Source organism: Lampetra planeri, chromosome 3, assembly GCF_965212315.1.
Source record: "Lampetra planeri chromosome 3, kcLamPlan1.2.h2, whole genome shotgun sequence".
NCBI classification, from domain to species: Eukaryota; Metazoa; Chordata; class Hyperoartia; order Petromyzontiformes; family Petromyzontidae; genus Lampetra; species Lampetra planeri.
In genome coordinates, this window is record NC_136109.1 from 24,909,400 (window position 1) to 24,926,210 (window position 16,811).

The 16,811-nt window shown below is 48.4% G+C and overlaps 1 protein-coding gene across 10 annotated transcripts in view; it reads right to left on the reverse strand.

The window, feature by feature from the left end:
- TLE3 (TLE family member 3, transcriptional corepressor) overlaps positions 1 to 16,811 on the reverse strand; it is a 65,941-nt gene that overhangs the window by 8,104 nt on the left and 41,026 nt on the right. For 7 of the 10 annotated variants that reach the window (XM_078624794.1, XM_078624772.1, XM_078624765.1 and 4 more), the window contains exons 9-15: positions 4,870 to 4,989; positions 4,020 to 4,073; positions 3,173 to 3,331; positions 2,840 to 2,975; positions 1,837 to 2,042; positions 806 to 882; positions 158 to 407 (exon numbers count right to left, since the gene is read on the reverse strand). In XM_078624794.1, the coding sequence (XP_078480920.1) occupies positions 158 to 407; positions 806 to 882; positions 1,837 to 2,042; positions 2,840 to 2,975; positions 3,173 to 3,331; positions 4,020 to 4,073; positions 4,870 to 4,989 (1,002 nt within the window). The remainder of the gene's footprint in view (positions 1 to 157; positions 408 to 805; positions 883 to 1,836; positions 2,043 to 2,839; positions 2,976 to 3,172; positions 3,332 to 4,019; positions 4,074 to 4,869; positions 4,990 to 16,811) is intronic. The other 3 variants (XM_078624781.1, XM_078624815.1, XM_078624804.1) reach the window with 1 other exon arrangement.

The window sequence follows — 16,811 nt, forward strand, 5'->3', positions numbered from 1 at the left end:
GAAACTTCCAGCTGACCATATATATTCTGGTTGAGCCTCTTTGAAAATTGGCCATTTAAAATCAAATGGTCATTGTTCAGCGAGCCCACATGGTGGTGGTGGACGATGATGGAGGTGGTGATGTGACGTTGGGAGATGGGGTAAGCGCGGCACTGACCAGGCAGTCAAGCTGCGAGACGGGGCTCTTGCCGGCTGGGTCACGGATGTCCCACACCTTGACGCACCCCTTGCCCCCGGTGTAGACGTGGCGCGTCGGGTTGCTGATGGTGACGGCGCACACCACCTCGCCGTGGCCCAGCGTGCTGATCTGCCGCGCGTGACGCGGGATCCCCGGGCCGATGAGCGCGTCGGGCGGGAATGGCACGGGCTGCATCTGCCCGTCAGCGCTCACGTGGAACGAGTACGCCCTGAGGGGCGCGTGCGGAGAGACAGCGAAAGGCGAAATGGAGGATTAGAGACGCCTGAATGCAAGGTGCTGGCTGGCGGAGAATACGGAAGGCAGAGCAGAAAAAAACAAAACAACCCCCACGGAGAGAACGCGATGTTGCAGCGCACAGAGATAAAGACGCCACACATTAATTTGAAATATACTTTAATGAGAAAAAAAACATCACAAGACACAGCGTATCCATTGCACGACGGTCCCGAGACAAGCGTTGGCCGAAGAGCAAAGCGACACCCGACAAAACGCGCGTTCCATCAAATACGCCGGTGTGCGCGCACGCAAGCCCGCGGTCCCATCGGGGACGCACGGCACCCATGCGATCGACAAAGGTGCCGCCGCAAGTCCTGTGCCGGTGCTTACGGTTTTCCGCCGGGGATAGAGGCCAGGCCCGAGGGGATCCCGGGACCCCGCATGTGGGAGTGGGGATCGAAGCCAACCTGGGGAGGGGGACACAAACGACGGTGCGGTGCGTGAGCGTTCTACGTGGAACAATGCTCAAGCTCTCTTACATTTAGATATATTTATAGATATTTAGAAAAATTAAAACAATCTATTACAGGTCAGCCTTTAATGACCGATCAGACTCGTTGCTTGGACAGTATGACTTAAGTGCCTTTGAACTATACTGCACATGTCATATGATAATGCACTTTACTTGAAATCTTACGTTCTATTTTTAGACTTTAATTGTTAACTGTGAGTGATTGTTTAATTTTCGTTTAAGGTTTTTTTGTTTCTTGATATTTCGACCCTGTTGTTTTGAACGGTTATCAAATGTGGCACTGCATTGCTTTTGTGTTCCAGATGTCCTTTACAAAGAGACTTTGAGTCTCAAGGGGCTTTTAGCTGCTTTTAAATGAATAATGGATATTTATTGATTTGTTCAACACAGGTGCATCGACAGCGGTAAAGAGCCCATCTCATAGTCGAGTGAATCCATGCGCACACTCACGTACACTCACGTACGTACAGATTCACGCATGTGGGCTCAGCTCTACAAAGACCCCCCTCCCACCCTCCCCCCGTATAGCCTTGAACAGACTTTTGGGGCAAATACTCTTACTGAGCACCTATGAAGGCCGGCACTGCACACCAGAGGGTGGGTGTGAACACCCCCACGCCTGTCCACCTTTGTCTCCGCAGTGCTGATGTTTTTACACACCGCACCAGGTACTCATTTATGGCTGAGTCGATGTAGGCGAGGCACAGGATCGTAAACCCACACATACTCGCACGCACGTGCAAGCACGTATGCACACCCACATGCATACACGTGTACAAACACATAAAGACAAAGATCCGCAGTAAAGCCTTGACATACTATTGGGGCAAGTGCTGTCAGCATGTACAAACACACAGACACACAAACGTTCACACGCGCGAAGGCTCACCATGGGGTTACGTCCGTAAGCGGCGGCGGCAGCAGCTGCCACGGCGCTCATCTGCGGCGATGCCAAGTGCAGGCTGGCGTAGGCCCCCGCGGGGCTGCCCAGCTCGCTGCCATTCATGCCCGCGTGCGGGATCATGCCAAAGGGGCCCGGGTAGGGACCGGCGAACGGGGACCTCAGGGCAGGGCCTGCCCACGTACAACCACCACCACCCAAAAAAATAAAATATAGAAAATATGTAAGATTCGTCAATACAAAACGTAAACAAGATCGAACTAGAAGTCTCAGGCGTTTAGGTGTCGAGTGTGGACGCTCTCTTCTTAGTTATCAGTGGCAAATGCAGTTAATTGACATAAGAGTGGTAGAAGAAGTGTGAGCTCTTGATATCGTTGTGACGTTTATCCTGGAACTATAATGAAAATGTTGTTCTTTGTACGAGAAGACCTCCTGGTGAAATGCTATTAATATTACTATTCTCACTCCACTTTAATTGCCGTCCTGTAGGTAAGCAATGTCTGGGATTCCAAGATCAGGAATGACTTCAATAAATTAAGGAATTATCAGATGAGCAATCAAACAAATGAACAAACAAATTCACCCACGAATGAATGAACAAATGAGTGAATAAATCTTGACTTAAAAGCTTTCGTGACTGCAGGAATTCATATTCGTTGGGTCTTTCGGTAAAGTCACGTAGATAGGTTTGTTCTTTTCTTTGAACCGATCTACGTGACTTTACCGAAAGACAAATAAACGAATGAATGGACATGAATCTCGTCAAGGAGCATAAACCATCACGCAAACTCGGGTCATCCTCGCAGCGGCTCTTGGCTAACCATCGAACAAAGGCGGTCACTGCATTGCGCGCTTTCAGATGCGCTTCGGCAGCCCTCTGGAACACTCTTCCTTCCAATGTTAGGAAGCCCCTGGAGAAGTTGAACATACATACGTAGGAATAAACGAAAGTGCGATTGCACGAGCGGACGATTTTGTGTGCAGCGCATCTCACCGAGGGAGTCCATGCCCGGGGGTTTGCCCAGGACGGGGCGCAGGCCGGGCGTTCCGCTGGTGCCGGGCGTAGGCGCGTCACTGCGCGGAGTCGGCGTGTTCGACTTGGACATGGGCGTGTTTGATTTATCGTTCTGTGACGCCGAGAGACAGAGACAGAAAAAGCGCACGCACGCACTCACTCAACAGCCAGCTCTTCAACAACAAAATCACGTCATTGTTCGCAGTGCGGCTGTATTGGTGCGGCAGGTGGCGGTGGGGGGAGGGGGTGGCGGGGGGGAGGGGGGTGGCGGGGGTTGGGGGGTGGCGGTAGTGGATGTGTGGCACCTACGTGGCCCATGTCTTTGGTCTTGGAGGAGGAGGGAGTGCTGCGAGAGGAGCCCACGGACGCCGGGCTGTTAGGGGCCACGTCACGCTTGGGCAGCCTCTGCTTGTCGAGGCCGTTCTCGCGAGGCGAGTGCGACGGGCTGCCCCTCGGGGACGATGGGTCCTGCGGGAACGAGGGCGACAGGAGGGACGCGATGTTGGCGGGGGAGTACGCCACGAGGTGAGGGATGGGTAGGGAAGGTACATAGGCAGTTTGGTGGGGAAGGAGGGTGGGTTGGTAGGTAGGTATGCAAGAATGAGGAAGATTGGTAGGTAGGCATGTAGATTTGTAGGTATGCAGGTGTTTGGATTTGTGGTAGGTATGACTGTTGAATTTGTATTATGACTGGGAAGGTAGGTAGGTATATACTTCAAATATATGTACTGTGCCACAAAATCAACAGAAAAACAAGAATGCGATAAGATGTAGTGCCAAATATATAATCATCGGCCATGAGCAATCCACTGCTGGACGAAGGCCTTCCCAAACCGCTACAATTTTCGATGGCAAATTTGGAAAAAGTCCGTATATATGTGTAAAAACAAGACAACATAAAATAGTAGCAATGCATGGTGCTCGAGTGAGGGCTTGGATGAACACAGTTGCCCTCTCTCCATCAACTGTGTATCATTTCAATATTGTAACATTCTTTAAGACAAAATTATAAACGGATGCCTCCTTGTTTTATGAACAGGTCGTCTACAGTCGTAGCGAAGGTGCTGAGTAAAGGTCTCCCAGTGAGGATATTTAAGAAAAGTATGTGAACACCGACACGCAGCAGGCTCAAAATCTGTGCGGCTGTGAAACCGACCTCGTTGGAAACGTCCACCACCAGGTTGTCATCGCTCTTGTCACCATCGCTGTCCTGCGAGTTAAAAATAAAGTGCGGCGTTTGGAACACGTGCAGCATCCTGCTAAGCATATTAAATGTGAGAGGGGTTAAGCAACTGGTTACTTAACTTTTGACGTTTAAACATTTTTGTTTATATATTTTTTTTATCAATGTGGTATTAAGAAAATGCTTAAGGCTAAAGGTATTTATTTTGTTTAAACAACATGCTTGAAAAGAGAGTGTTGCATGGCAACTGATGGTCGGTTTACAAACACCCTGCAATAGGCCTCACAGAAGGATATAAGACTGAATACAGAGGTGGGCCCTGTAAAGATCCTAGCTCCAGTCCCTCCAATAGGCATGCAAACGCTTTGCCCTCCTCGTGAACTGTCACGATACAGGGTCACAATTTGACTAAATCATTACCTTTCATGAACACTCTAGGAGATACAATTACACACTGCATACCAGATGAGAAAAACATTGATTCTCACACTCACAATTTGATGCATCATCTTGAGCACGAAAATGTATTTTAAGTGTTGAATCAATGCACCCTTACATGCCTACCTTCAAACCTGTTGCGCAAATCTCTGTCCCCACTTTCAACTCCGTAAGAACCCATGAAATAGGCAACGTTTATACAAAAAAAACCCGTCAGCTTCCTATCTCAGCGGTCCCCGACTGCAAGCGTTTGATTCAATAATCGATGTCCGTTAGCTATATATTTGATAAACTGACTCAGCGGCGAGCCTGCTGACCACTAACCTACCCGGCTGGCTTAATCAAATAACAAATGTCAAAGGGGACTAAGCCAATGGCCACATACGTATCGGCTGAGAGAGTCCTTGTCGTCAGCCTTCCTCTTCTTGGAGTCGCTCAGGTACTCAGAGGAGCTGCGGTGTTTCTCTGTGGCGCGCAGGCTGTCTGACGGCGAGATGGAGTTCGTCTGCAGGCACCGCAACACAGAAGGGTGGGGGGGAGCACAAACACAAAGCGTCCATCAGATAAATCATCCATCGTCGGCCATTTCACCGGCACGTCCATCCAGGCGCTCTTGAATTAAACGTTGTTATTTTACTTAAAATCCAGTGGTCACTGCTTCAATTCGATCTCCCTAACTCGGCAGATTAAACAATGGTGCCAGTTTTTTTTTTATCTCCTCCGCCTCTGTCCACCCAGCAGTACAACAGGGTACACAGCAGTTAGTGTATTGGCAGAATGTGTGCAGTGGAGTTGAAGTGTGGGTATCCCCACCTCTTCCAACATGTCTAGCCAGAATGGATAAGTAGGCCAAACACACTCTTAGAGGGGTTCTCTAGAGGGAACTAGAGAGACTCCTTGCCTGCTCACACAGTAGCGTGACCAAGTAATTGCAGGGCTGCACTTTTACTTTACTTAATTTATAATTTTTTTTGTAAATTGTAACTTAAAATTTTTAATTAATGTTGGTCAAAATTACATTTAGGGGAATAGCCCTCTTACGTTACACAAAGGAAGTAGTATGGATTTTTGACAGTGAGGCCGAGAGAACACTTTCAGCGAGGCCGATATCAGCCGTGTCCTCAGCCTCACCTTAACCCCAACCCTAACCTGTGCAGGATGTCCCAGACCTGCCTGATTACACGTGGGCACACATGGGGTGCCTAAACCCGAAGGACTGGCACGAACAAGTTTGGAGGCCTCACAGTGAAGTTGCCAACACTAAAATTTGTTTTTACCACATAAAGCAAATGGCATGAAGCAGTACAATTAACAAACAGCCAGTCTTTTGAGTCTCTAAATGAGCCTTGACATGGACTAGATTTTTACGTAAAAAAAGACATCATGAGACTCAAGGCAAGGATGGCAGCACATTGACCAGCAATCACAACGACGGATAAATCCGCTCCTTTTGTTCTGTAGATGTTTTGGGGGGTTTGGCGATGCAGCTTTCGCAAGCCACTGAATTAAGCTACGCGAAATGCCATGTGACTAACCAATGAAGCATTAAAACCTCAAGGGATACGGTAATAAAAGATGACGGTTCTATTTTCCATCTGCCAATTAAAGAGCGAATGGTGCGCGGGGTGGCCCTTTGTTGTTGGTCTGCGGGCAACATTTAAAAGATTTGCAGATTATCAATATTTTTAGTTTTGTCTGAATGTTTTTTTTCCTTAAACAAACTCTCGGATATTTCAATTCTTACGTTTTACGCATAATGGACATAAGTATCTTGGCAAGACATGCCTGGCTGGAGGAGTTGGCTTCTGTTTTTGAATATCTGCCAGAAGCATTGCGAGTTCGGGGCCAATGCGCATGCGTGTGTCAGAGTGTATGCGAGTGGATGTCTGTGTTTGTGTGTTTTAATGTGGTCTAATGGTTTTAATCATCACTGGTGGTGGCCGTGAGTGGGAGTCAAACTCGGGTTACAGGGTTCATAGCACAGTGCAGTAACCGTTACACTACTGCTCCCCGATTATCTGAAGCTGCCCTGAGCCTCCCCTAAGTCGACTCAACCTAAAATGAGTGCCTGGTGTGGTGTGTAAAGCATCACCACTAGAGAGACAAAGGCGGCCGGGCGTGGTGCTGGCCACCCAGCCCCTCGTGTGCCGAGCCGGCCTTCATAGCTGCTCGATAAAAGCACTTGCCCCAACAGTTTGTTAAAGCTACACGGGGGATCTTTGTATCATGGTTTTGAAGGCAACATCCACTCTCCATACTTTGGCGACTGAATGCATTTTTTTCATCCTCTTGCCTGTCTTTTCAGCTCCGCAATTTGACGGTTTAATTTTCATCCTTACATCACGATCCATCGGGTGAAAATCGCAGTCGGCCGCACCCCCGTTCTTTCTCCTTGCATGGCTCTGATTATCTTTCAACTGCTTCTCCAATCAGATAACAAAACACCGACCTCCTGACCCCGGCTCTCACACCCCCAGCTCTGCCTTAGTCTGGGTTGGGAAAATCCAGAACTCCCCCCCCCACCCAACACTCTTGTCACTGAAGACCTCCCATGGCCCTGCAGATAAGGTTACACTCAACGGGTGGTCTTGCTCATTTGGTTAAGGCTATTTATTTTTTTAAAGTCCCACAGCATGTAAATATATGTGGAATGAAACAGGAAAAAAACATATTTAAAAATATCGCTTAGGAAAATAAACGCCACACTCGACTGCCTGTTTGTGCATTTTGCCGAAGCCACGACGTGGCAAGTTGCCCCTCGAATTACAACCCGGAGCTTCATACCCCCATACCGGGCACCGGGCGCATTCAACAGCGTGGAAAGAACAAACACCAGCGTGTTTGGGGTTTCATGGCCTGCTGCAGTTGGCTGGCCTCTGGGCATTTCAAGCGTGATTATTAGTTTATCGTGCATGTTTGTCTATTTTTAAATAAATTGTTTTCTCAACTCCCGCAACCGTTCCGCCCACAATCACCTGCAACCACAACCGCCGGGCCGAGGGGCTCGCTCACTCGCGGGCAATTTTCCGAGGTTAAACGGCTTTGCGTTTCTAACTTCCTTTGCGCAAATTGTGTAAAAATAAAACTTACACAACATCGTAATGTGTAATGGCAAGAAGAACCGCCATACCCCCCCCCCTCCGTTGTGGATGCCGATGCACGTGGTGTGACCGTCAGCACAAGGCTCAAAAATCGCTCAAGGCCTCTCGCTTAGTCAAGACCGTAAAAGGCCTCGTTTTTTTAACAGCCATTTCAAAGTGACCACAAAACGCCACGTTAACTGTGGGCCTTTCCGTAATTTTTATTTTATTTTATTTCCTCGCGAAACTCTTGACATTTTTGCTGAATAACCGTGAACCAGTAATGAAATTGGCAAAGCAGCAGTGCTCAACAATCGCACAAAGTTATCGGCCAAACTGGTATGCCGCCGTGGTCTGGTAATTTAAAACCAAGTGTTTTCACAACTGAATTTGACAGGAATTCTTTTGGCAGGTAACAAAACATGGTTTGCGGTTTCTGGTTTCGGAATGGAATGGAATGTGGAAACGGCATGATGGCATGCCAAGCACAACTCCAAACGTACCACACAGGTCCCCCCTCACACACACACCCCTGACCATTGTTTCAGCCAAATGCTCTTCGTAAAAACAAACCCAACCCAATCCAGAATGCCCGCACACACAAACACAGACTTGAGCATAAACGCACACTCACCCATATGTATTGACAAACGTAACCACTACTCTCACGCAGCATGCCATGTATGCCCAATAAGAAACAGACAATCAGGCCAATCTTTTCTACTATAGACACACAACACAGGTTATAAGGGCCTGGTTGTCCTTTTCGGAGAAGATTCTTACGATTCCTTAAATATTAGACACGTAACGATTCACCTCCCAGCGAGTCGATTAATTCACATGATTCACAATTATAATTCGAAATAAGAATCAACATTGTTCGTCTTGTTTTCACCATATAGCTTATACAGTACTGTTTGTCATTTTTGCTGTCCCATTTCTACAGTTGTGTTCGCCTATGGGCTAAATGTAACACTAGCACATCATTCACACAATTTGAAGCACTATCATGGGCACGACAATCGCTTTTAATCGATTAACTGAGACCATGAAAACATAGCCAAGTCCAGGCTCAGACAATCTAACAAATCTTACGCCAAAATAAAATGTCTCGATTGTGCCGTCATCGCTGCAGGACTTGCGACAATGATACCAGGACACCGAAACAATCATTACCTATATACATGTATTAAAAAAAACCTGAAGTTGCATATTAGAGGTGGTGACTGATAGTGTGCCGCGAGTAATGAGGATTTGGACAGGTGGGTCCCACCCACATCGCAGACGGCCGAATTGTGCTGCCTGTTGTGCACGGACACCTTTATTTCAATAGCTGCACATCAATGAATAAGATCAACGGGCTCACAGCGACATTAAAGCGTTACTCTAAAGAGCAATGTGTGGGGAGGCGGCAGCGTGGGCTTGGTCCGTTGGCCAGCGACAGTGATGATTCACCTACATGCACGACGCCCCGAGAAATCTGGCATCGGACGGCAAACCCCAGGGAACAGCGTGGGCTCCAGCCGATTTCAAACGGCAGCATCCGTGCACTAACGCGCACCGCTTCCTGAACCGACTTGAGGAGGTTCACTGAAGTGAAAGAGCCAATGAGCGTGGAGGAACACTTACATGTGCACGCGCGTACTTTTAAATACCAGGGGTGGAGCGATTGAGCCGCTCTCCCGCTCTAGCCACCAACCCATTCAATTAATTGTCGCAATTTGGGGTAACGATTCGAACAAACGATTCTTGTTTTAACGCTGCGGTGAAGGACAACGCTTAAAGCAGCTGCAGGGTTCACATGATCAATTACACACAGCGTGTACAAATCACAAAAATCCGATTCTTACAAACGTGAATAGGTCCATGTGTCGTGAGCTTAACTATTGATAACAATGAATGCATCGTTGCACCCCTGATTTTATATACATACACCCTATTCCGAATTCTATCAGCAATAAAACACTTCACCAACAAACATGAGGACCATTCATCAAGGTGGTTACACTGCTGGGGCTAGGGCTATCAGTAAACACATGTTGGCATGGCACATGAAAGGCAGTGCCCAGCCAACCCTAACAGTGCGGCCATGTGTGGCTCCTCATTTTCGATGCCTATCGCACCACCTGCCCATTTTAGGCTGAGCAGCCCTAAGAGATGCTCAGGCCAGTTTCTGCAGTTAATTTCCACTCGTGCTGTGCTCGTATTTTGTAGAGCGGTACACGAATCGCTGAAGCCATCGCTACCCACGTGCGTGTCAAGGTGGTACATACCAACGCACACTAAAGCAAACACAGGTCTGTACACTGGGGGCGTAGCTATCGGGTGTGCAGGCGGTGCAACTGCCCCGGGACCTATGGCTTGGAGGGCCCCGGACGCCCTGCTACGAAGACGCGAGGAAAGCAGACAAGGGGACCCCATTTCATTTCTTGTGCTAGGGGCCCATGCCAACCACACTACGCCATTGCCCTGCACAACCCTTGTAGGGAAGAATGAGTGCAACTACTTCTAGTCATCGGGTGCTTGGGGGAAAGGGAAGGTAGGTGCAGGGTGGGAAGCCAGCGGGTCATGGTGACCCATCTATTCCTGGCCACACAAAACATTCCACTCACACGTGTGTGTGGGAATTCAGACGGGGCAGTTAGACACACACACGGGCGCTGTGACGTCACCCACCCACGTGGGACAGCCAACCCGTGCTATTGGGACATGGGGGGCAGGTTTCTATGTGGAACGTACATATGTACATTATCAAAACTCAACTCTGCTATATCAAATACGAGCTCCATATCTCAAAGATTGTTCGGATTCCCGCATATTTGTAAAGTTTCGTCTCGGTTTCACGTCTGGACCCAGTCCGCTGGTGCTTCAGCATTTGGTTTGGCTCCACTTCGCCATTGCCTATTTCCACAGAAACATTTCCATAAAAACAGCAGTTTAAATAATGGGCCCTAACGCGACATCATTCCAACTACGAGCACCTTGACGTGCTCCAGCCCCTGCCGCAGAGGGAAAGAGCACGCGGTGTGAGGATGAGTGGACGGGGATGGATGAGTCGCCGGCCGACGTGAGTTGTGGCAGAGTGTGGTTAGCGGAAGGTTGCAGTGGGGGGTGTTGGAGAGGGAGGGGGGCAGCCGGCGGTAGGTTGGACGGTTGAGGAGTGAGGTAAGCTTCTGCATGTTGGCACACCATCCACACCAAAGCTTTACACGGCACCCTTAAACAAAGAAATAAACACCGCCCCTGGGGAGTGTTGACAAGTGAACTCCTTAATTAGGATTTGAGGAGGTGGGGCCAAAGGAAGCTCGTAAAGCAGCTCCAATTGTTTATGGAGGAGAGGTAGGTGGTGGGGAGAAGTGTTTTGGGGGAAGGGTGGTGAATGGCGTAAAGGGTGGGGGGGGCGAGGTTGTGGAGCATGTGGGGGTGCTGGGGAGGAAAGCTGCAAGAAGAGCGAGAGCAAAATGGGCAAAATATTTAAGTGCCGAGTGCCATGACCCATATAACAATGCTGAAAGGCTCTAAAAGCACCATCCCCCAATGCTGTTGCCACCAAAAATCCCCTGAATTCCAAAGATATTTTCTCTGAAACCAGCAGCACGGCATTACAAACAGCACGCGACACAAGCATCGAATCGTGTACGAGAATCCACATGTTTCGATTCAAATGTGTTGTACAGTATGAGGGAATAACATCAACCTTGCAAGCCAATAGAGATGGCTAGCTACCATTCATGGCCATGTAAAAAAAAAATCCTGAATCAAATCGTGACCCCCATTGTTGACTCGGAATCGTTACACTGTATCGACTCGACACGGGCAGTTGGTGAATCGTTCCAGCGCCAATAAAATAGAACGAGATGCAAAACATTATCGGTGGCTCATGGGGTTAGAACGATGCAGAAGTTATCAGGAAAACATGTAAAGCCACGCTTCAACGAAACCACTTCTGCTTTACATATGAATGTTTAAAACTTGCACGTAAAATCAGAAGACAATTTCTGGCGTCCACTCCTCTACTTCCCTTCCCTTCTGTCTGCCACAGCACCAGACCCTGGTCTCTGCTTCTGCTCTCTCGAAAAATTACGCTTTTTAAAAGGAATGAAAAAAAAATCTGAATTAATTTAAAGCCAAACTAGCTCCACAACGTAGGGGGAAACTGGTTGTAAATCCACAAATAGCAAACCAAACCGCAAAACTTGCCGCAGCTTACATAAATAGGTCACGTTAACTCCGTTTAACAGAAACATTTTTTTGGCCATGTCGGTTACTGACTGGGCTTGAGAGAATGTGAGCGACAGAGGGCAAACGGGCATGTAAATCACACGCAACACGTACCATGCGCTATGTTGGTCGGCATGGTGGTAGGGGTGGTGGGTTTACTGTGGGGAGAGGGGGGTGGGATGCATGACATGAGGATTGAGGGGTGTGTGGTATGGGACAACAGGGAGAGAGAACAGGTTGTGGAGGTGAAGGGGAAGGCAGTTGGTTTATATCCCCCAAGAGAGCGGCCACTACCCACCCCGTCGTGCTGGACTCTCTATCCCACAACCCCCCTCCATAACCCCCCACAAACTCCACCAACCCAACCATCACCCCTCCCCCTCCCTCCCTTTCCACCCCCCCCCACCCCGTGGTCCAGTCTATGGCCGGGGCAAATAACCCGAGTTAGCAGCCGGGCGGAACCGATCGTAGAGCCACGGCTGCGCTATCTCCAGGCATCTGACACCTCTGCACATTTTTTTTTTCCACTGCGGCCCAGCTGGCGAGCCCGCAGTAGCGGAGTTATCGCGACGCCCGCCCACGCTCAGCCTCGGCAGGAAAACCACAAAAGCCGACGCTGGTGCACGCCGTCCGGTGGGCGACTGCGCTCGCCCGCCCGCCCGCCCGGCTCGAGTCACGCTTGCAGCACGAATGGCCCAAGTGGTGGCATTAACGGGACGATAGCTATTGGGGTCTTTTAGAATTGCTTTTCGTGTTTAATTTGTTGTTCTTCCCCCCGCCCGCCCGCACCTCTGATTAGCACGGTTGGCGACGTACGGTGCAAAACAATTTCAACGTACGTACATACCAAACATGTAGCAAAGGGCCCAGCAGCCTGTTAAAGGCTATACGGGGGATCTCTGTCTTTGTGTCTATATAGGTCAGGGGGTCGGCAAACCTGCGGCGTTTCGGGGTCGCATGCGGCTCTTTTAAGGACTGCGTCGTATTCACAACACGCATTGCGGCTCTTGAATTCGAACACAAAATGCCCCGTCGTCATTTTGGTTGCTGACCCCTGGTAAAGGTGGGAGATTGGCAGAGCAAGGTGGTGAGGCTGCGGTAAAAGTGATTGGGAATACGCTCTATGTATTAAATAAGCAAAACAATTGGAAATGAAGGGCGATTAAACGAAATTATTATCATGAATAAATGTCAATTCATTGCCGTCTGTCAATCCGCCGCTTGGGTGAAGGATTCCCCACGATGTGTTTGGTCGTGGGGGTTATTTGGTCGTACTTGACTGTGACGGTCAGTAAGGATTGGTGAAGGGGGGAGAGCAGGAATGATTCAGATATCTGATGTGTGTTTGTCTGTTCTATGATCCATACGTTCTTGTCTCCGTCTCTCAGTCTAGTTTTGCTGCATTATCTTTGCCAGTGTCCACGCTTGTAATCCATGTCACGCACCGATTGAAAACTTTCCTTTGAGGTACACTGCTTTGTTGCTTGTCATGACCAACATTTTTATATTTCCAAAATCACTCCAACCCGCTCATGGCTTAATTGTCGTAATCCTGGCCTGTGTTCAACAATTGGAATAGGCATACATGCCAATGTGTATCGAACAGCACGGTCACTCATCGGTGGCTCACTGTTTCTCAGCTGTTTCTCTCCACAATTATTTCCTTTTGTCTCTCCACCTTTGTTAGGTTCTGCAATCATTTGCTGCAGCCCATTTCCTTTGGCTGTTATAACGACCACGTCGTATGAAAACGTGAGACAGTTATTTCTGAAATCACATTTTCAGAAAATATCTGACTTCGGATACATTTTTTGTAGGGTCTCAGTGTAGCTATTTCATCGCTATCCATTTCTTTTCATAATCTATATCTTATATTATTCAGGTCATTGTGTGTGACACCTTGGATGACCGAATCAGCTTCCAATGAATCAAATGCCTTTTCATACCCGACAAAAGCCGGGCATGGCAGCATTTCTCTACCATAGACCACGGTACGTACGATCAATCAGATTCTCAACAACAACAAAAAACACCAACACAAATGTGAACTATAGCCCAATCTCTATTCCGTGCTTTACGTGTTCAGCAGGAAGAGCGAGGGTTTAAGGTGCACAATGGTGCCTGGGAAGTTTTACACGATCGTCACCCCGTGAACTTGTGACCCCCACTTGCACAGTGCCCGCACGCCAAACACGAAGCCCCGGACGAAGCGGCGTGCGTCCTTTTGATTGGCGACTTGTCATTGGGCAATTGAGGTCATCAAGCAGCCCGTGCTACCATACCACAATGTCTTCTCTGGCCCCAAAAAATAATCATTTCGCTAGCATTCATTCCTCGAAGCGCTGAGCAGCTGTGTTAGGGCTTGGATTGTAGGTGATTGTTACCTGTAATACACAGGCAATGATCAGATTGCTGGCCCATTAACCGTGCTTTGGGCTCTGATGAATAAATGATTTCCAAACCACCGTTGCCTCGTCTCACGCTCGCTGACAAGCCACTACACGTCAACCCCTCAGTCATGGCAAAAATAAAATGGTAGTGATTTCTTTCCCCCCAAATCAACGGCAGGCATTACGTCAATATCTGTATGCTTAATGACACCATCAGAGGCATGCGGTCTCAGATAAAAGGTCCCTCTTTCATTTATGAATACATTTATTTTTTTGTTCGCTCCTGCACTCTGCTGGAGCGACGAACAAAACCCGGTCCCCACTGTAATTATCCAACAATCGCTTCATTACGCTAATTGGCGAGGCGCTTGGGCGCTGGGCCGCTTTCAGTGAGCCCACAAGCTGGGCCTTTGCTGGGAGCAGGGGGGAGAGGGAGGGAGCCAACGCGCGGATGGCATTTTGCCTCGTTAACGAGCGGTGTCATTTACCTTCGAGCCATTGCCTCATTCCCTCTCCCTCCTCCCCAGCCGACCGCCCCACTCTCTCTGTCAAATTGCAAAGGGGCTAGCTTGCAGGGTTCTCTGGATAGACGGCGTACGTGCCACAGCCCTCTTCTACATGGGAGGATGCCGTGTTCGAGCGACACTCGCAATCTGCCGGACATGGTCGACGTAATAATCCTAGTAGGTTCGCAGCGGCGGCAGGGCTGCGATTAAAACCGCCGACACCGAACCAAACGCCGCCTTCGCTTTGTCTTGTTTCTAAATGCCACCCGAGCGCCCAAACAGCCCTTTGTGCTTCTCCTCCTGGCTTCTTGACCTCCTCGCTAGTGTTGCGAAGCGTCTTCCGGGTGTTATTCCGTCCGATTCGCAGCAAGGTAATGAGCGCTCGTATGGAGGACGCTCGTGCCTGGGCAAGTTGGTTTGAGAAGCGAGCTCTGAACGAACGGAGCTAAGTGGGTTGCGTAAGACCAACGCCAAAACCGTGGGACTCTTGAACAATTGTTGCCTAGGCAATTAGTGTGAAAATAACAACGTACCGTATTTACTCTACACTGTCAATATTGATTTTGTATATTAATAGAGTAGCAATAATAGTCAGAGCGTAACAGTGCATTGATTCATTGATTTAATTTGATTCTTACACGCACATGATACATGCATGGAATCATGGGCATAAGAATTGAACATTTTAGATGTTTACGTGCTCTTATGTTATTTGTTCATGTGACCCCAACATCCACTACATGTGATGCATTCACCACAATGTGTAAAAAAAAACACAAATTCTTGAATGAAATCGCGAACTCCGATCGTGACAGTCCATCAAATTGCTTTGGGCATGACTTTTCACACAACCAGTTAAGACAAACCAACTTATTTTAGCAACTCAAACTATTCAGTATTTTGGTGAGCAAACAGAGATGCCTTCTGGAGAGACATTAAAATCATCTAGGCTCAGAGGTGACTCATGTTAATTAGTTTATATGTACTTGATAGCCCCAGCTCAGCTGAACGTGTTGTCATTCATTGATGTCGTTTAGTGGCAGTGATTGTTCAACGGTGTAGTAATAGGGGCAGTGACCTCCACAGCAGAGCTCTGTAAAATAAGCTGGCCTCTGGCAAAACGTAACCTTGTCAACCAAGTCAGATCTTTGCGGCTGGGCCAAAATCGAGAGCCTCCGTCGTTTTGAGATGGCATCGCTGGGGGTTGGGTCAGTCAGGATGGCTCCCATCCGAGAGCTTTGCTTTCCTGGCAGACTAGGCCCTGTGTGCTCAAAGATCTCAGACCAGCAACGCGAGCGCGCTTGAGACCGGTAGCGATCGATTGTCCAATTAACCGATTGCCTCGGGATGACCTAATCTAGCACGCTCGAGGCACAAATTGACTGGCGCAATTAATAGAGTTAATCGGCCGAACCTAATTCAAATTGCCTAATAGCGCCACTGCACTGAAGACAACGGGAAAAATAATCCGTGATATCTAACGGCCACTTGTGAGGTTAAAGCACCATGTGGGACTTTGGGAATTAGAGGGAAAATTCCTTTTTAAAAAATAAAGAAAATCCCAGCAAGATGAATACGATTTTCAAAACCAAGAGACTGGTTTTGGGCGGGATCTGTTAGGTCACTAATTGTGCCCTACAGAGCCGCAGAACCCTCTGACCAATTTACTTAATTGGTGCAGAGCTCAGCAAGCGTAATAGGGGGTTGTCCTCCCATTAAGCAAGGTCAGCAGAAAATCTTACTGTGCATTGCCCAGTGTTTTTTTTTATAACCAGAAAGCTCGTTTATGCAATCAGAACATGTTTTATTACACAACTCTCCACCCACTGTTATTATTTTTATTATATTCATTATGATTACACTCTTGTGTAGTTACACAGTATGCATAACAGATAATGGTGCAGCTTTATAATATCTTGGTCACATCAATGCTGGCATAAGGGCCTCCACTAAATGGAGCTCTGGAGAGCCCCGATAGAAGGAATTCTGGCCTACTCTTCCAAGCTGGCGAGACATCTTGCAAGAGGTGGGAGTAAGCATACTTCACTCCACCAAAACACAACCTGCAATCTCCTGACCACTTGCAGCCCCACACCTACAACACCTGGCAATCCCTGCCTGGCGACCCAT